Source organism: Schistocerca nitens, chromosome 1 (assembly GCF_023898315.1).
Source record: "Schistocerca nitens isolate TAMUIC-IGC-003100 chromosome 1, iqSchNite1.1, whole genome shotgun sequence".
NCBI lineage: Eukaryota > Metazoa > Arthropoda > Insecta > Orthoptera > Acrididae > Schistocerca > Schistocerca nitens.
In genome coordinates this window covers 239,981,737-240,001,978 of record NC_064614.1, presented here as the reverse complement: position 1 = coordinate 240,001,978, position 20,242 = coordinate 239,981,737, and the positions used below count along the sequence as shown (strand labels likewise).

At 40.5% G+C, this 20,242-nt stretch overlaps 1 protein-coding gene and 1 pseudogene across 1 annotated transcript in view; both read left to right on the top strand.

Moving 5' to 3' along the window:
* The window catches only part of LOC126239520 (phospholipase B1, membrane-associated-like), a 145,627-nt gene that overhangs the window by 107,994 nt on the left and 17,391 nt on the right, over positions 1-20,242 (top strand). Inside the window, exon 5 of the mRNA XM_049947870.1 lies at positions 18,791-18,945. Within this exon, the coding sequence (XP_049803827.1) occupies positions 18,791-18,945 (155 nt within the window). The remainder of the gene's footprint in view (positions 1-18,790; positions 18,946-20,242) is intronic.
* LOC126212051 (5S ribosomal RNA) lies at positions 19,143-19,260 on the top strand (annotated as a pseudogene).

Sequence of the window (20,242 nt, the reverse complement as noted above, 5' to 3'; positions counted from 1 at the left end):
ATACGCTGCGAGCAACTGTCGACCATGCTGTATTACGGATGTAGCATGTTGCAGAGTCGGGAGATAATATCGAACACATGTTGCACCTTTTGAATATACCCTAATAAAAGAGCCAGAAGTACCGTTATCATGTGTCTGATCCTACCTCCCCTTTTCCTGCACATTACATTCTGACTGCTTACAGCGTCATATTTTCATCTCGAGGAAGAAAGTGGAGTTATTATATTTTTCAGCATACCGGTACTTCGCGAATGCGCCGATTAATGAACGTTGTAAAAACGGACATAATGTCTGCAGTGATACCGCAATCACTTTTTATATAATGTTAATTATAATCCGTCTTGATTGCAAAATGTTTATTCACATGACCGGTTTCGGTTCCTCTAGAACCATCTTCAGATCTGCAATTTCGGTTACAGGAGTAACCCGTCCACAATCAGCAACCTTCACATGACAGTGTGACGCATCATGTGAAGGTTGCTGAGTGTGGACGGGTTACTCCTGTAACCGAAATTGCAGATCTGGAGATGGTTCTAGAGGAACCGAAACCGGTCATGCGAATAAACATTTTGCAATCAAGACGGATTACAGTTAACATTAGATTAATGAACGTACCTACGATGTTTCAGCGTCCTGCGTTACATATAGCCTACACTGCAGCACTCGGAACACTGTCAGTATAATTACAACCACCCAGTATTCCAGTCTCTGTCTTCCCCTCCAGTGCCGTGGAAGTTATTCCCTGATGATTTAACAAATGTCGTCCTTGTTAGTGTTTATACATCTTTCTTTTCTTGCCGATTCTGCAGAGAACCTCGTCATTTTTTACTAGTCCCCTGAAACATCGGACCTATTTGTCTAGTCTCTGTTGATCCATCATGGACAGGGGACAACGGCTGTTTAAGTGATTGTCAGTATCAATGAAACTCTCCAATAGCCGTGTAACTGAGATGTTATTTTATTTTATTTTGAAGGCTGTCAGTTTCGGCATTTCACTATGCCATCTTCAGGCTCCATATGCATCTCTCCAAATAAATGATTGTGTCATATACTACCATAAATCACTGGATGTCGTGAATTCGATCGTTTCACTAGTGCTTCATTCGAAGGCTTGATAGCAGCTCGCCTGCCTGAGCAGTGTTATCTGAGTCGTACATCGATTGCTATGTGCTTTCTGGACTCTTTTTTTTTTTGTTTTGCCGCCACAATAAAGTTGCCGCAAGAACCAGTACATGGTTCCAAATGCATGATTTCTCCATCCAGTTCTTCTATAAAACACAGACAGTTTGCTTTTTAAAAATGGAAGCCTCTTTTAAAGGGAACTACTTCGGGTCTGACGCCAACAATGACTACACAATTTATTTTTTTAAGTCTGGCCACTGATTCTGTCACTAAGGAAGATATTGTCCGAGTTGTATCCTCTGTGCCATCTTCTACTGTTGAAGGATGCGGGCAGCTTCGCATTATGTATTACTTTTATTTCACCTCTTGTGCCCATTTTCTAGTCTCTCACTATTTTTATTTGTTTCAGAGAACCTTCAGGTGCCCCGAGGTATGGCGATTAAAATCGCCAATAATAAATTTTAAGGTTTGAGACTGGAAATTCTTTGAACTATCAAAGACGAAGTCTGCAGTTGGTGGTTTGCGGAAGGAAGTTAGAGCGCCGGAGTTCACCTCAACTGTAGGAATATCGATTTCATTTTCACATGTTACAGCTGATGTTACTTTAACGTTCTTTTCAGCAAAGACTGTACATCCATATCATTCGTGACGTCCCTCTAGTATTAGCTTCATCCCTTGAACCCGAGGTCTTCCGCTTTCTGTTTCATGGTGCGTTTCCTGGAGAAGGAGGAGATCACAGTTTGTTCCTTGAACTGATTCCTTATCTGCAGGGAGGCCTTCGATATTTATCGAAGTTGTCACTAAAGCTGGATTTGACGAAAGCCATTTTCGTGTAACAGGCTCAGCTATTTTTGATGCAGTTGCCTCTCATGTGTTGTAAGGAGTAGACAAGTATCAGCAGGGGTCTTCCCGACTGCTTTCCAACAATATGAAATACAGACTGCGATCAGGCACCTTCCTTGCCCCATGTTACTGCTACTGTGCTGACAGAACCATCATTATACTTAAATTGCACACTACCATTGTTATTCCTGATTATTCTCTCACAAACGTCGTTATTTGTACATTTGGAATATACACTATTCCCTGCATTATTAATTCTAATGTCACTTCCTCTCCGATCAAACCACATATTAATCCTCCATCGAATAGCGAGAAGGGTCGGCCTCCCACTGTGCCATTCAAAACTAAATTTCAAGGTTCCTCTCTTCAAGGAAGACTTGTTACCTACAGTCCAGTTGACACCTTTCTGCAACACAAACGCTCCTCAGCACACAGCCGCAGCGTACTATCGCGCGGATTCAAAATAGGGTGGCCACATCAATCATATGTTATATACTGCCCAACAGAATTAAACGGTCACTTTTTCAAACCCTGTAATTCCCGTCCATTGCGAAGCTTAAGTTTGAAATTTAACTCAAAGACGCGAACAGCCTTCCTCTATAATGGTGCAAGAGCTTGGTGCTCTGTTACGTCACCCTCGGGTTCGACGACGATCGAAACAGCAAAGCACTGATACGTGAAAAAAAAGGACACAACTCACAATGACACCAAATTTCACCACAATTCTGCCCAGTGCCATCGTGGACGTGTCACACGATCTGAAGATCACACAGCCTTCTTGCTCACATTTCACCTCCTGTTCTGACGCCTCCACCATGGAGGTAAGAAATGTGACGCCCAGCGTTGAAATCACCTGGTTGTATTGTATTGTATGTTAACCGGAAGCCTAGAAACGACGGAGAGGCTCCGTCCCCGTCGCAGCCGCAGTGGTCCAGAACACCACGACGACTACTGTAGTCCACTTCACCCACCCGCCGCCCCACACCGAACCACTCTTTCAGGGTTACTGTGCGGTTCGGTCCCCGGTGGACACCCCCAGGGAACGTCTCACACCGCACGAGTGTAACCTCTATGTTTGCGTGGTAGAGTAATGGTGGTGACGCGTACGTGGAGAACTTGTTTGCGCAGCAATCGCCGACATGATGTAGCTGAGGCGGAATATGGGGAACCAGCTGGCATTCGCCGAGGCAGATGGAACACCACCTAAAAACCAACCACAGACTGGCCGGCTCACCGTGTAACCTCCACTGACACAGTACTCGTTATAGCCTGTCCTATGGTAAGTGAGCGGGGTTCACCTTACGAGAAAGGATTTTCGTATAGATATCGACCGCGTGTACCTGAATGGTAGCAAATCAGACTTACACCCACTCTGTAATAACAATGATCCGTCAAGCAAGTTCGAAATGCAACTACACGTCAGGATGGACCAAAAGCAACCCTGAAGATGCTACCAATTTGATAATAATACGGTCGCCAGCCTAATTAGGCATTAACTGAGTTTCTTCCCTGTACAAGTTGGTATATATTCATGCAAAACAACAAGGAGTAACACTGCATAATACAGTAGAATTTTAGAACCAGAAAATCTATTGAACTGATAGTTTGACGTTCTGTACTGATATGGAAAAACCATGAATACATAACACTATACTATAATGTATACTACAAAACCTTATACTGTATATTAATCTGATTAAAATTGGCCATAGGCTATCCTAGAAATAGCACTTTCGAGCCACACACAAAATGTCAATTTTGATAAAGATAAAACACTGATAAATTTTGACTTTTATATTGATTTTAACTTTTGCTGGTCAAACCAATTTAAAACACTTCAGAATTCAAATGAATAAAAAGGGGGGGGGGGCAGAAACTGTTATGATCACTGTATAAAAAAATGAGTACTAAATTTATTATGCGTTCAAGACTTCCAGTATATAAGTTACTACTCTTTTCATCTTATTTACTGCTCATTTAAATACCTTTATATCTGTCTCGAAATAATAAACTTCATTACTATATCAATATTAAAGTTATCTTTCAACTTCATTAGACCTTCGTTATTCATTGACTGGTTCATTAACAAAACATTTCTTTAAACACCATTCTAACATAGCTAGTCCTGCAAATAATTATTATTAACACAAAATTTAATTTTCATTTTGGGACACTCGGATTGCACAACATTTGGAGAGGACCCTGTTTAGGTTAGTTGTGAGGATAATTAAATGATGGGAAAGTTTGGTAAAATTTAGGTTATTATTGCACAGTTCACTCTCTGATCCATACGAATACAGTACTAAAAGTTTCAGCCTGCTAGTATCGATGCGGCGGTTGGCGGGCGGCGAGATGGCGAGGCACAGAGCACACATACAACCACAACTATGGCTCTTGATGTATCGGCACTAATTCTTCTTAGAGTCGCAATACTTTTCCATTTAGTGCCTATGGAATTTTTCCATGCTGTGTGGGCGTTGGAACGGCATAACCGAGGCTCAGTGAAGCTATGTCTTCCAGGAGAGCCTCCTCGCTCCAGAAGGTGTTGCTTAAACCAGTGACTAACTCCAACTACTACTGCTGAGCCCGTTGTGCCGTGCAATGCCCGTGCACATTTTCCCGCGCTCGCCTGCCATCCACCTTTTACCGCTCCCTGACAGACCGGGTATTCACCTTAGGTTTTGCATTCTACATATCCTAACACAATGCCTACGTATGGACCAGACGCACAGTTACAATTTTAAACATCTTACAACAGTTCCAAAATTTGTTACATTTCAATTCTATCACAATATTACTTGACATTTGACATAAACAATAATATTCGCTTTGAAACTTGTTTACAGTTTTCTTAACGCAATGGCATGAACCAAAAAAGAAATGAAATCAGAACACCAATTACAAAAGTTTATCGAAAAATCAAAAGAAAAAATATTATCTATACAATAGTACAGCGTCGTTGTTGTTACACATGCCCCTGTTTCCAGTAAATTTCACTAAGTGCAAATTTGATGGGAACACTGAATTTTATATTTATACAGGGGTTCTGAATCTTTGTGTGAATGTATCATCATAAAATTTTGTATCACTAAACTTCCTTTCACTCACATTATAGAGGTCTATACTTTTTAATATATCGAGAACATTTACCTATCATTTACTTAAGTGCCTTTGGCACAGTCCAACCTCCTATCACAATATGATTTAAATAGCAAATTACTTATCATTATTAAATTTCTCAGAGAAATAAAATCAAAATCTGGAACATAAACACTTAACTACAAAGCAAATACAAATACCTATATACATTATAAAACAATTTGTTGCTGCTTGCATTGAATGGCAGTCCATTTCCTTATTTACTAATAAACACACATTATTATTTACAAAAATCACTACACGTATTGGCTGCCTATTATTCAGATTTGGGCAGTCCATTTCGCATCATTTTATCACATCACCTGTACCACACTTACAATCCTCCTTTGACTATTTATCTGCCCTCTTTGGTGTTTGGCAGTCCTTTATATTACGACTTCGATTTTTGGCAGTCCCATCTTTTATTTGGCTTGCAGCATTTACCTTTTCTTTTCAGCCCTTTTCTTCATACATCTTTACATTTACAGTACATTTGGTAATCTGAAACTTACATAAGTACATTAGTACACTGACATTGGTATACATACATTTACAAAGATTTATTACATTTAGAATAAAATAGTTTCAGCGTAAGATACAGCACATTTACTGCAGATTGCTTTTTGATTGTACTTAGGTCACTCACTCCTAGGAGCATACAGTTTCAGGTACACAACGTTTCTTACACCTAAAGGTTTCTTGGATTTTGGGTAGATCAGGTAGTAAGCATTATCGTGTGGAATGTTCTGTATTATATACGGTCCATTATAAATATATTTAAACTTGGAAATTTCATGGTTTAGTTCACTAGATTTTTCGTGGGTTTTTTAAAAGAACATAATACCCAATTTTAAATTTTGAAACTTTCAGGTTTTTATCATGTCTTTTAGATCTAGATTCAGCTTTTTGATTTGCCCTTTTTCTAACTAATTCTTTCTTTTGACTCAACCCCAAGCTTGTACAAGGAGGAAACTCTAGTTTTTCTTCAATTAAACATTTACTTCTGCTGCCTAACAAAATTTCTTCCGGTGGGAATCCAGTAGATTCATGGTGTAAGGTGTTCATGACATTCTCAAAGTCCGATATAAATCTGCCCCAGGCTCTAAATCATGCCCCTTCCTGTTTTTTCCACAACGCACCTTGGTCGACTGTGACATCGTCCCAAGATACGTTCCTGACCTGTGAACCATTTATATCTGGTGGCTTTCTCGGTTTTTGGAGTTCAAAGTCTTTACGTACTTGAACTCTTTGCAAAATAGACCCTGAGTCGTCAGGTGGCTCTTTCTTTCTTTGTTCAGTCTCAACATCTGGGTTTTGTTTTGAAACTTCGTCATCAGTAGGTACAATATCGCAATTAGCTGTATTCCCATTATTTTCACTAGTACCGAATACTCGTCATCTGAACTATCGTCAGAATCCGGCCATTCTGGATCGCTTTCAGATTCTAACATAAAAGCTTTTCTGAGACAAGCACTAAGTTCTTCCTGTGTATTTTCGTCAGGCTTTGATTTTAACTCAATATCCTCTTTTGGCAAAATGGTCTCATTATCATCTTTACTCACATTCACTGTTACTTCATATTTAGTGTAATCCTCGTGAACTTCAGTTACTCACAGGTAATTACCTGCCCCTTCCCCACGGTGCCTTTCGGTAACAGCTTGTATTGTTGGCGAATCATTAACAGAAGTTACTTCCTCATCAATGCTTAGGATTTCATCCTCCAATTCCTTCCTATCTTTACCATCGTCCTATCGGCAGCACGCGTACTTTGCGCGGCGCTGTTTACTCTCTCCTCTTTAAATACAGGCCACGTCACCTTATCGATGTCCCTACTATTTCATTTTTCACTAATTAACCTCCTTGCCTCATATTCCTTCTTAAAATCCTCCCAGTCACATTGCTTGAGGCCCTTGTACAGATCGTCGATCTGCACACGCCAATCAGTCACTTCTGCTAATTCATTCTCGCCATTTACTTCATTGCTAACACTGCTAACCGCACCTCTCTGTGTATCCACTGTTCCATCTACTATTTCCTTCATCACGGAATTACCACTGGTAATGTAATCGCCAGCTCTTATGGCAATGTTCGTACCTAATTCTGCCGCCTTGCTAGCGGCTTCTCTCTGAACAGCTGATCTGCTAGGCTGGGCCGTTTCCCTCTGATGCTCCACTCGCCTGTTAACATGTAGCGCACTGCGCGGCGAAGATGAATCATCTGCGCACACACCTGACGCTTGTTTCGCAACAACACGCTGTGTCGTTACACGCCTGTCCCTAAGCTGTCTCATAACTTTACTGTCAGTCCAGTAATGTTTCTTAAATCGGGTCCGGTATGTTGTGTCCGCTTCCGTTTGGCCCGCAACATTCGCGGAAATCAGTTTCCCGCGTCGTTATTATTTTGCGCGGTGTACCCTCTACCGCGACGTGGATAACCCCCTGTTGCTCTTCCTCTGTCTCTACCTCTCTGTATGATGTTGACGTGAAAACCATCGCCGTCATTCCTCTCGTCATTATTGCAGTTAGTCCTGTTACTAAAATTCTGATAATTGGAACGACTTTCGTGCCAGTGGTCTTCGTCTTCGACCCTTTCGAGAAACGCTCAGAACACACGTTGATCAGCTCAGAACACATGTCGATGTTGAGCTCAAAACACAGAATGGTCAGCTTAAAGCACAGATCGAAGAACAAGGAATTAAAATTAGTAAACAAATCGAACAGGTAGAACAAAAAGTGGGTAATTTAAATTCTGCAATAAGTATTATGAAATCTGAAATTGACACAATTAATAAAAATGTGAATACTATGCAGGGGGAAATTGACGACATTAACAATAGGTTTGATGTTGAAATTCTCAACATCCAAGAGAAAGTAGAGCGTCTAGTTGAAACAAAAGTAGACAAAAAAGTTTTCGGTCTTAAAACTGAGATCGTAAACGAATGCCAACATGGAATATCACAGTTGAAAAAGGCAGTTTCAGATACTGAAAGAGATTTAGGAGAAAAAGTTAGCGGATGTGTACAAAAGTGTGAACAAAACACAACGAAAATTCAAGGCAAAATTTTCGATCTCAAGAGTAAAATCAACGATAGGCCTGGCGTGGTCTGTAATGGCACGCCACTTACGAAGCTGTTGGAAGGTGAGGAACGCTTCGATCCGCAAAAAAACATAACAGATGACATCCGTTGGATTTCATCAAAAATTGCGAGAGGATGTTTCCTGAACACTTGTCTGGTCAGGAGAAGATAAACGTAGTAATTAGCGCCTAGCAGGTGACGCTAAGCGCTGGGGAATTAACTTGAATACCGAACTAATGACGTTCGAAGAGTTTAAACAAAAGTTTACGGAAGAATACTGGTCCGAACAAAAACAGGATCATTTGTGGCGCGAGTTTATCATGGCAAAACTTCATGATAACAGGGGCAGGAATTCTTTGAAAGATTTCTGCGAATATTGGTACCGAAAGTTGACACATTTAAGAGGGAGAAGATACGATTCTGAAATCGTATGGGAGCTACATAAAAAGCTTCCAGAAGATTCGAAGAGATATGTGGGAACCAATCATCGCAGCTTCCAAGCGTTTCTCGAAAGGGTCGAAGACGAAGACCACTGGCACGAAAGTCGTTCTAATTATCAGAATTTTAGTAACAGGAATAACCGCAATAATGAAGAGAGGAATGACGGCGATGGTTTTCGCGTCAACATGCCATTTGAACTTTTTTTTTCTGGCCAAATTGTAAATAGCCTTGCAACTCACCTGTATTGAATATTATAGAATTCGTATTGGCAGGCTGTGAAGGGGTTGCTAATTTTTGCTAGCAGGAATTACTTTTATTCTTTTTGTTTCGGTCTGCTGTGATGGAACATCTTGGGCACATTCTTATTTTTGGTGACGTAACCGTCTCTGATTGTTTTGCCCATTATTTGATTAAGGTTTAGGCCCACCTAATTTTTCAAAACAATCTTTTATACCGATTGAATTAATCATTTCTGGGTGTTCCTTTCACCTACAGATATTATAAGGTCGCAACGGATAATGCAAAAATATTTTTGGGGGCAGTCAGAGAAAACTACATGCTGTGAACTAAGCTTGTGCCAAGAACTTTAGATTTGGGGAGCTTATTCATTAAATGCTACTAATATGACACATTTTCCGGCATGTTGAGAAATAAATTAGCGATACAGGAAATTGGCTTCAAATGACAAAGTCTTTATTTTCGACTAATCTTTTGCATTTTAACAGTAATATTTTTGCATTTGATAGATGGACAAACATTCATGATATTTTTATAAGGGATCCTATGTCTTCTCACTTGAGAATTACAAGCCGCGTTGGCTTTAATCTGCATAGTCCTGTAGGGATCGGAGGATCTGGGGAGCACGTGGTCACTGCTCTATTTAAAAACACAGACATTCACATACACTAAATTCACACTGGCAAGCGAATGTCGACAGCATTTTTAGTCACAAGAATCGTATACACCTCGTGGCTGGCAGCGAGCAGGGTTTGGTGGTGGCACATTTGTAGCGTGAAGCGCTTGGAAACAAATCGATTCATCTTGCAACATGCACACTCGATACAGGTTTTTTTTGTTATTTAAAAATGTTCACCACAAATAAAAATAAGGAGCCGAGCTGTAACTTTTAAGGTTTGGGTTGAGATCTGAATTTATAGACCGTGTGGTCAAGTCTAACGAAATCACGTTATTCTGCACCCGATTAATTGAACTAAAAATGATCATTGCAAAAATAGCTACGAGAAAAATTGTTGAGTGTAATAAATAAGTAACATATTCAAGTACCTTTTATCCCGTGTTCGACGCAGCCGTTCTGAGGGAACGTCTGGTCGCTTACCTGTCTTCAAAAAAACTCTTGACTAACCGCCGCGCGGAGCTCTCTACCCGAGCAGCCCGAGGTGGTGGTGGAGGCCCATGACCAACCTCTGCTAGGAAAACATCTTTGGCCAAATCCTCCTGTTCCTGCTCTATGCCTTCCACTGACACCGTTTAGGTTGGTAGAAGATTAAGAAACCCACCCTATTTCGTCTGCTACTACATTCAAATCACTCACACATGGCCACACACCTTAAGGAAGGGCGAAAATAAACAGAAATAAGAACACAGGACGTCCACATAAGAACGAAAAAGAAGATACGTCGACCCATATTGTTTCTACAGGCATGCAGTTGTTGGGGCTGAGATTACTTCACAGTTAATTAGTTGCATGAAAGAGCGATTTAATTATGATTTTGTATATCAGATAGTATGAAGCATTAATTTTAATGCTCCCTATGTTTTACCCCTACCACGTTTAGAATTTCTTCTGTAAAGAATTTGTGTTAGTATTTTATATTATTCTTGAAGTCTGAGGGTATTTCGCCTGTCTCATACATCTTGTTCACCAGATGGAACGGTTTTGTCATGGCTGGCTCTCCCAAAACAATTAGTAGCTCTAATGGAACGTTGTCTACACCTGGGGCCTTGTTTCGACCTATGTCTTTCAGTGCTCTGTCAAATTCTTCTAACAGTAACATAAGTTCTGTTCCATTTGCATTCGCATAGCACACATACAACTAATTGAAGTTACACAACACGGAAACGCCTTTATCGCTAGCCAGATTAATTTATGAAGTTTTCAAGTAATTTCACCTTCGAGAAATTTTGTGACTAGCTTTCAACCGTATGTTGATTTGACATATAAATTCTTGCCACCCGTTGTGTATCATAGAATTCTGTTTCCTAAAATCTACTGTCGTACAGAATCTTAGCAATTACGTGTTCTGCTTGGACTGTTACTAGATTAATTAGAATTACAATCGTGATTTCGACGTATGTGCCATTTTCAAGCGGTAATTGAGCGTGTGACATTTTCAAATGGCAACTCAACGTGACATACGTCGACACATATTCTTAACTGTTAAAAGGACATCGTGCCCGTGCCGAAACATATTCACACATCTGTTTAACTTTAAACGGTAACTTTACTTTTACACACGTCATGTGAAATATATCAGTTTTGTTGAACCCGAAGACTATGTCTTCTTAACGCTAACGAATGAAGTTTTGACGCACTTAAGGGTAAGTTATCATCTGCAAATGGCACTACGTCGAAACTGTGATTGTGAGATAAATCAGACCGGTAACAGTTCAGATGGAAATTGTTGCCGTTTCTGGAGGACTATGTAAGATGGAAAGGCGGCGCTTATCCCGATCGTGAAGGCCACCTGCTGCAGTGGTCCAAACGTTGGCCAACAACAGAGTACTTGGCCTCTTTCGAGTGCGAAAGTCGATTGTACGATTATAACCTTCATAAGGAATGACAAAATCTGACGTGCAGAACTTATGTGAAAGAGTAAAAAACCGCTACACCGTTAACCAAAACAACTGAATAATAAATTCGAACAAAGGTTAACAACGTAGTTACGTACAACAACAGCGGGGCAGGAAACAATGTTTACACCGAATTTACACCGTTACTTTGCAACTGTATTTTATATTTATTCTTGACTTACTGTCACTTCTATCAAATGACGATGCAGTTCGTTGTAAGCACTGTTACCCGTTCCCTTGTTACTGTGCGTAATTGTTAACTTTTCTTCGTACCTATTTTTCAGTTGATTTGATTAATTGTGCAAGGGTTTCTGCTCTTTAATCTCGTTTCCGTACTTAAACAAAATAGTAGTAGTTTTGACACAGCCAGGTTTTAATTGTCAACACAAGACTGAAATTATCCATTTTAGCTATTTTAGTCTTCCTCATGATCAATGATTACACGATGTTTAGTAATTCGTTGTTCACGCCCAATGTGTGAACACATTTACTGTGTTTTGCTACGTTCTATGTAAATATCTTCACGCTCATTGGTGTAACGAGCTACCCAAGGTTTCAGCCGTCTAATGCCGGGCAACCTTATGTAAGCTTTGGTATCTGTTGTTTTATTGCACAGATAAGTAGCTTTTCATTTGTTAGCAACACACTAGAACTACGCAGTTTAGTTTCTTTCTAATTCTTTTTTCATGCAATGACAGTGTGATGTTTGTTGTAAGTGCTTTTATTCTGTAGTTATGATCATTTTGTACAGTCAGAATTACCAGTTGTGTTATGGTTATAACTTTTCAACGAGGTCAGGACGATAAAAGTCCTCTTCACGGACGATAATGTCCATCCTATCAGTTGCTCTAATGGATGAAGTTTTCGCCGGTGAAATTATCTAACACACGGACAGGTCAGCAATTTGAAGCATATAGAAAATGCCTGGGATACACTGGAGAATTGAAATACGGCCTGTCAGGTGTCACCAAGCTTTCTCCTAGACCTCTGCTCATCTCTCCTCAGGACTGGAATTTCACCCTTTGAACCACCTCTTAGAAATCCACGTCGCTCCTAAACTTGTGAAGTATCGGATGGTAATATGTCTCCTCTTAAAAGCTTTGTTATGAAAACTATTGTTTGGTTTTATTATTATTTTTTCGTTTAAATGTAGCGTATCTATCAGGTTTATAGCTTTGGGGGACGCATGTTCGATGGGTGTTCTAGTGTATGCAGTGCGAAGATTCTGATTCGAGCACGTGCTCGTTTTCAAATCATTGAGTCAATGGAGTCAGTGAAAGCAGTCTGGATAATGAAGAGAGGAGCTACGTTGAATCATTGTGAATATAAAATGTGAAATTTATATGGGCGATAACTGTTGTTGTTGTGGCCTTCAGTCCTGATACTGGTTTGATGCAACTCTCCATGCTACTCTATCCTGTGCAAGCTTCTTCATTTCCCAGTACCTACTGCAACCTACATCCTTCTGAATCTGCTTAGTGTATTGATCTCTTGGTCTCTCTCTACGATTTTTACCCTCCATGCTGCCCTCCAATACTAAATTGGTGATCCCTTGATGCCTCAGAATATACCCTACCAACCGATCCCTTCTTCTAGTCAAGCTGTGCCACAAACTCCTCTTCTCCCCAATTCTATTCAATACCTCCTCATTACTTATGTCATCTACCCATCTAATCTTCAGCATTCTTCTGTAGCACCACATATCGAAAGCTTCTATTCTCTTCTTGTCTAAACTATTTATTGTCCATGTCTCACTTCCATACATGGCTACACTCCACACAAATACTTTCAGAAACGACTTCTTGACACTTAAATCTATACTCGATGTTAACAAATTTCTCTTCTTGAGAAAGGCTTTCCTTGCCATTGCCAGTCTACATTTTATATCTTCTCTACTTCGACCATCATCAGTTATTTTGCTCCCCAAATAGCAAAACTCCTTTACTACTTTAAGTGTCTCATTTCCTAATGTAATTCCCTCATCATCACCAGACTTAATTCGACTACATTCCATTATCCTCGTTTTGCTTTGTTGATGTTCATCTTATATCCTCTCTTCAAGACACTATCCATTCCGTTCATCTGCTCTTCCAAGTCCTTTGCTGTCTCTGACAGAATTACAATGTCATCGGCGAACCTCAAGGTTTTTATTTCTTCTCCATGGATTTTAATTCCTACTCCGAACTTTTCTTTTGTTTCCTTTATTGCTTGCTCAATATACAGATTGAATAACATCGGGGATAGACTACAACCCTGTCTCACTCCCTTCGCAACCACTGCTTCCCTTTCATGTCCCTCGACTCTTATAATTGCCACCTGGTTTCTGTACAAATTGTAAATAGCCTTTCGCTCCCTGTATTTTAGCCCTGCCACCTTCAGAATTTGAAAGAGAGTAATCCAGTCAATATTGTCAAAAGCTTTCTCTAAGTCTACAAATGCTACAAACGTGTTCGCAGCTCGTGGTCGTGCGATAGCGTTCTCGCTTCCCGCGTCCGGGTTCCCGGGTTCGATTCCCGGCGGGGTCAGGGATTTTCTCTGCCTCGTGATGACTGGGTGTTCTGTGATGTCCTTAGGTTAGTTAGGTTTAAGTAGTTCTAAGTTCTAGGGAACTGATGACCATAGATGTTAAGTCCCATAGTGCTCAGAGCCATTTGAACCATTTTGAGCTAGAAACGTAGGTTTGCCTTTCCTTAATCTAGCTTCTAAGATAAGTCGTAGGGTCAGTATTGCCTCACGTGTTCCATTATTTTTACGGAATCCAAACTGATCTTCCCCGAGGTCGGCTTCTACCAGTTTTTCCATTTGTCTGTAAGGAATTCGCGTTAGTATTTTGCAGCTGTGACTTATTAAACTGATTGTTCGGTAATTTTCACATCTGTCGACACCTGCTTTCCTTGGGATTGGAATTATTACATTCTTCTTGAAGTCTGAGGGTATTTCACCTGTCTCATACATCTTGCTGACCAGATGGTAGAGTCTTGTCAGGACTGGCTCTCCCAAGGCTGTCAGTAATTCTAAGGGAATGTTGTCTAGTCCCGGGGCCTTGTTTCGACTCTGGTCTTTCAGTGCTCTGTCAAACTCTTCACGCAGAATCATATCTCCCATTTCATCTGCATCTGCATCCTCTTCCATTTCCATAATATTGTCCTCAATTACATCGCCCTTGTATAGACCCTCTATATACTCCTTCCTCCTTTCTGCTTTCCCTTCTTCGCTTAGAACTGGGTTTCCATCTGAGCTCTTGATATTCATACAAGTGGTTCTCTTTTCTCCAAAGGTCTCTCTAATTTTCCTGTAGGCAGCATCTATCTTACCCCCAGTGAGATCAGCCTCTACATCCTTACATTTGTCCTCTAGCCGTGTCTGCTTAGCCATTTTGCACTTCCTGTCGATCTCATTTTTGAGACGTTTGTATTCCTTTTTGCCTGCTTCATTTACTGCATTTTTATATTTTCTCGTTTAATCAATTAAATTCAATATTTCTTCTTTTACCCAAGGATTTCTACTAGCCCTCGTCTTTTTACCTACTTGATCCTCTGCTGCCTTCACTACTTCATCCCTCAAAGCTACCCATTCTTCTTCTACTGTATTTCTTTCCCCCATTCCTGTCAATTGTTCCCTTATGCTCTCCCTGAAACTCTCTACAACCTCTGGTTTTTTCAGTTTATCCAGGTCCCATCTTCTTAAATTCCCACCTTTTTGCAGTTTCTTCAGTTTTAATCTACAGTTCATAACTAATATATTGTGGTCAGAGTCCACATCTGCCCCTGGAAATGTATTACAATTTAAAACCTGGTTCCTAAATCTCTGTCTTACCATTATATAATCTATCTGAAACCTGTCAGTATATCCTTCCTTTATGATTCTTGAACCAAGTGTTAGCTATGATTAAGTTGTGCTCTGTGCAAAATTCTACCAGGCGGCTTCCTCTGTCATTTCTTACCCCCAATCCATAGTCACCTACTACGTTTCCTTCTCTCCAACGGAAATGCGATGAATGAAAGGCTATCACTTCGAGATACAGAGGAAAAAATTGTTATAATTTGTTATTAAGGAAGTAAAATTCGTGTTTAAAGTGGCATTCGAGTTTAAAGGGGCACAAGTGGTTACGGTTAATAATCATGTGTGAATGATGAATAACAGTAAATGGTTTTGTACTACGTTTCAGCTACATTTTTGTGACTTACGCATCCAGTATTCCAGAATGACGCTAACAAAAGTGAAAGTAGTATTTTATGTAATAAAGAATTGCGCATACAAACTGAAAGTATTGGGAATGAAATCCTTATGTCATCAACGATGACCATAATTACTTATTTGATAGTCTGAAGAAAAGCATAAGGAAAGGAAGTGGATGAGGTCGATGGGATGAAAGGAGTAGAGAGAGGTGGGAAGCAACAAAGAAGGAAAGGCAAGGGAGAAGAGGGGGATGATAGGAGGCTAAGGAGAGTCTAGACTGAGGACTGTAGCAAAGTAACCTGTATTCCTTATGTACAAATGTGCAAACCAATGATGAGCATAAAATACAAGCTCTGCATTACAATAAATATTTTCCATAATTACACAGAAAATTACTATCGGAAAATTTGTACCATAAAGTAACATTACAAAACCTAGGAGCTGGGAATTAACCTTATCAAGCGTAGCGAACTCTCAAGACACGTAGGCCAAACGTTTCAAACGATACTGTGAATGGCCAAATCTTGTATGAGTAGTCTTAGCACACAAATCTTTCAGAGAAGCAATAGTCTTATCAAAAATAAACTTACCGAGAGGCATCCACGGCTGTGTAATTTGTGAAAGGAAGGACATAGGGGAAGGGGTGAGGAAGGCTAAAGTGCAAAAGACATTTAGGATGAAGAACATAGCCAATAAAGTACAATCAGTCTTTCAAACATACGGAATATAAAGGACCTTAAATTACAACCTTAATACAATGAAAACAGTAATTTGGATGAAGTAACACACTACAGTGACCGCTATGCAACCCAACGCGTATGAGCCGCTCTCAAGGCTAAAAATAGTAGGGAGTGAGCAGAGAGGATGTGGAGAAAGGACAGGGATGAGATTAAAGAAAGGAAAGAATGGGACAAGGACAAATAGAAAGGGTGGGCAAATTAGAGTTGCAGTTAAGGTGAGGGAGCGTAAAAAGAACGAAAATTTTGGAACGGAGGGGAAAGGAAAACTGGAAGGGGACAGGGATGATGGGGTGAGGGGTTGGGGGAGACGAGAGACTCCGACATTCTAAATAATTGCAGAAGTGTGGATTACAGCACATTCCTAAAGAGAGCAAAGAATCTGTTAAAACGAAAATCTACCTGTTCATTTAAAATTTTAACACGTTCTTTTATTTTGTTCTTGAAAATCTCCAATTCTTCCAAGATTTCCATCTGCAAACCCTTTGTTGTATAACGGAGGATTTCTAATCTATATTTTCTACAGAATAGCGCTCCTTTTGAAGATGCTGGCCGAATGCTGTCTTATTGTTCGGATTAACATACTCTTTATAACGGAGATAAAATTTTTACCTATTTGGCCTATGTAGAAGGACTCACAAGAATGAAGTTGTAACTGACACAACCCCAAGGAACAAAATTTTTCGCATCGGAATGGCTTCTCTGAGCATCCAACTCGTGTTTTAATTTGAGTTTAAGTTGGTGGCTTGTACGAAACGCAACTTTAAGTCTTTTTGGAAAAGCGCTGGCCAATGAATCTGACATAGAAGCCCTATATTGTATTAACAGATATTTCTTAGCTCCATTAATCCGTGGCGCCCATCCTGCCTATGTTTATTTTAAAGCCTAATGACCGAAGACTGCTCGTGGCCATTGCCTAAAGCTACTTGTTTGAAAATATTGAGCTATCTATCAAAGTCCTCCTAGTCCAATGGTGACTTTAATAAGCGCTTAATCAACGAGTGAAGATAATCAGTTTTGTGTCTAACTGGATGGTTCGAATCATTGCAAGTGATCGCGTCTGACATAGAAGTTTTTCGGAAAATAGAAAAACGAAGGCTCTGATCTGTCCTAGCAACACAAAAGTGACCTTACTATCCTCTTCTAGTTCTAATGTATATCTGATTTTTGGATGCTGCTCATGGAAGTTTTGAAAATATGGTTATCTTTTACAATAATAAAAACATAATAAACGTACCTTTGATGGAAGGCTACGTCACTGAGAGGTTACAAACGCAAATCGAAGGCTCTGTTCTCTAAATCATTCTTGAAAATATTTGCGAGCAATCCTGAGAGACAGAGTTACCCACAACCAGGCCATATGGCTACTGATGCTCATAGCGTCGGAGTTAGAGTAATTGTAAGATAAACTAAAACAGAGTAGCTCTAGAAACTCAATTTCACTCTTGTTCAAGATGGTATTACAGAATATATTACTCCTGATAATGCGAAAGTCACATCAGTGGGAATGCTGGAATGCATGTATCTTCTTAATAAGCATTTCATCGTTTTTTTTTACACTCCTTGATTTAAGATTGAGGATTTCTCTGGAAGCAACTTTTCCAGGAATAAAACAATCACGTCCCGAAGAGGGCGTGACGTCTCCTAGGTTCCCTAGTAGTTTCCATATTGACCAGTATCATTTGTTAAGTTTCTTAAAGAACATTAATTGAGACCATACACATATGTACCAACTTTGTTTGCTACTACTTTCGACAGAGATTTTACTTGGCAAATATTGGTATGTACTGGTTGTGATATTCTATCCATTTATGCTTTGCACTCGTATGTAAGATAAACAGGTGTTTTATATATCGTAATTTTGTCTTTTGTAAACAGATTGGTTTGAGAATTGTCGTAACCCGAAACCGATCCCTGACTAAATAAACATCCACTTCTGGCTTTCTCATTTCACATCAAAATATAAAATGAGTCTCTGTCCCATTACACCCAGCACGCTAAAGTTATGCAAAAGGATTAGTGATTATAAGAATCAGATCGGTCTCACATCCTTCTTAACATGGCGCGTTCAGCCTCCACGTTGCACTTTCATTACCACCATTTCGTTTTCGAAGTTATTCAACGTAACTCCTCTGTTTTTGTACTGCACTCCATTACGTTTGTGGACATCGAACAAATGTTATGAAGATATCGTGATTGATTTATTTTTCTTCCTTTCGCCAACAAGCCCAAGGAGAGTCTTCTCCCATACGGTTGTTTTTTCTGATATCCCTCCTTTTGAGAGTGCTGAAGTATTTCTACAACAAATCATTTCATTCTTGTGTCTATTGCTCTAGTGAACTGCGCATAAACGCAGCAAAGAAGGCAGTGCTCTTTCACACTTCCTCTTAAAACTATCGGAACGTACCCAGCTGCGGTTCATTTACTGAATGCGTTCCCGCAGATTTGGAACTGCTGAGAAACTTCACGGGCCGGACGTCAGAATGCGCTGCGCTCGTCACACTGCTGTGTCCCTGCATCTTCCAATCGCGGGAGCGGCACCGCCTTCCGGAGTTCGTCGAGGTGATGCGTCGCTGGCAGCAAGTCGAAATAGACGTGGTAAGCCCTCTATTCATTAATTACGCGCTCCTTTTAAGAATTCATCTGATGGAAACTAGAGTAAGGTCGCTATGGACAGAAACGGTACAAAACACTATGAAGACTCATTTAGTAGGGCTTAGGACAAAAACAACGAGCACCTTCATGACTGATGATGTAAATGTTACTGGTATTATGGGCCATTTATAGAAAATAAGGGCAACGGCCTTGCCGCAGTCGATGCACCGGTTCCCGTCAGATCACCGCAGTTAAGCGCTGTCGGGTGTGGCCGGCACTTGGATGGGTGACCATCCGGGCCGCCATGTGCTGTTGCCGTTTTCCGGGGTGCACTCAGCCTCTTGATGCCAATTGAGGAGCTACTCGACCGAACAGTACCGGATCTAGTCACAGAAAACCATCGTAACGACCGGGAGAGCGGTGTGCTGACCACACGTCCCTCCTATCCGCATCCTCATCTGAGGATGACACGGTGGTCGGATGCTCCTGATGGGCCACTCGTTGCTTGACGACGGAGTGCTATAGCAAATAAAGTAGACCTGGCTGATACAAAGAAGTTCAGGAACGTAAAATTGTTAGAAGACGCGAAGACCTGCAGAGGTTCAGCACTTGGCATAGAGACTGGAAGCTCACACTCAAAATAAATAAGTCAGTTAAACAAATTTTCTTCACGAGTCACCTGCTTGTTGTATCATTTGGCTTTCCACTAGCTCACGCCGTCAGCTTCTCGTGGAGAATTACATTTTTTTATTCTTAGTGTAAAGAGGAGAGCTAGGGCACCTTTTATAGTAGCAATGGCCTTTTGCAAGGTTCCGAGTTCCAGATGTACAATGCGTGCAGTCCTCTTCGCAAGGTTCGGGCGGAAACAGGTTGAGATGGACCTGCATTCAGTGACATCAGCAGCTCCTGTCGGGTTCGAAACCGATTATCATTGACTATGATTCCTATAGGTTACGATACGGCCAACAGACATGCTGCGAGGAAAGGCTGGCGTCACTGCTGGCCATCCAGCTTTACTGAACCACGTAGACGCTTACAGGCACACATGCTTCCAGCTCATGCACTATTGTGAATATAAACGGAGTTTTCCGTGTTATATTTTTGTTATCATTATTACCTTATTTATTAGCCAAACAAAGAAATGTATTTGCTTTGGTTTAAAAACGCTTCATTATATGTAAAGAGTTAAGTCGCAATCCTTCAGATGGCCATTTAACACATTGTCTTTTCGTAACTGCTTGTTGTTGACATTCAGAAAAAGAATTCTCAACCACTTGCTGAAAATGTTTCCTTTGAAAGA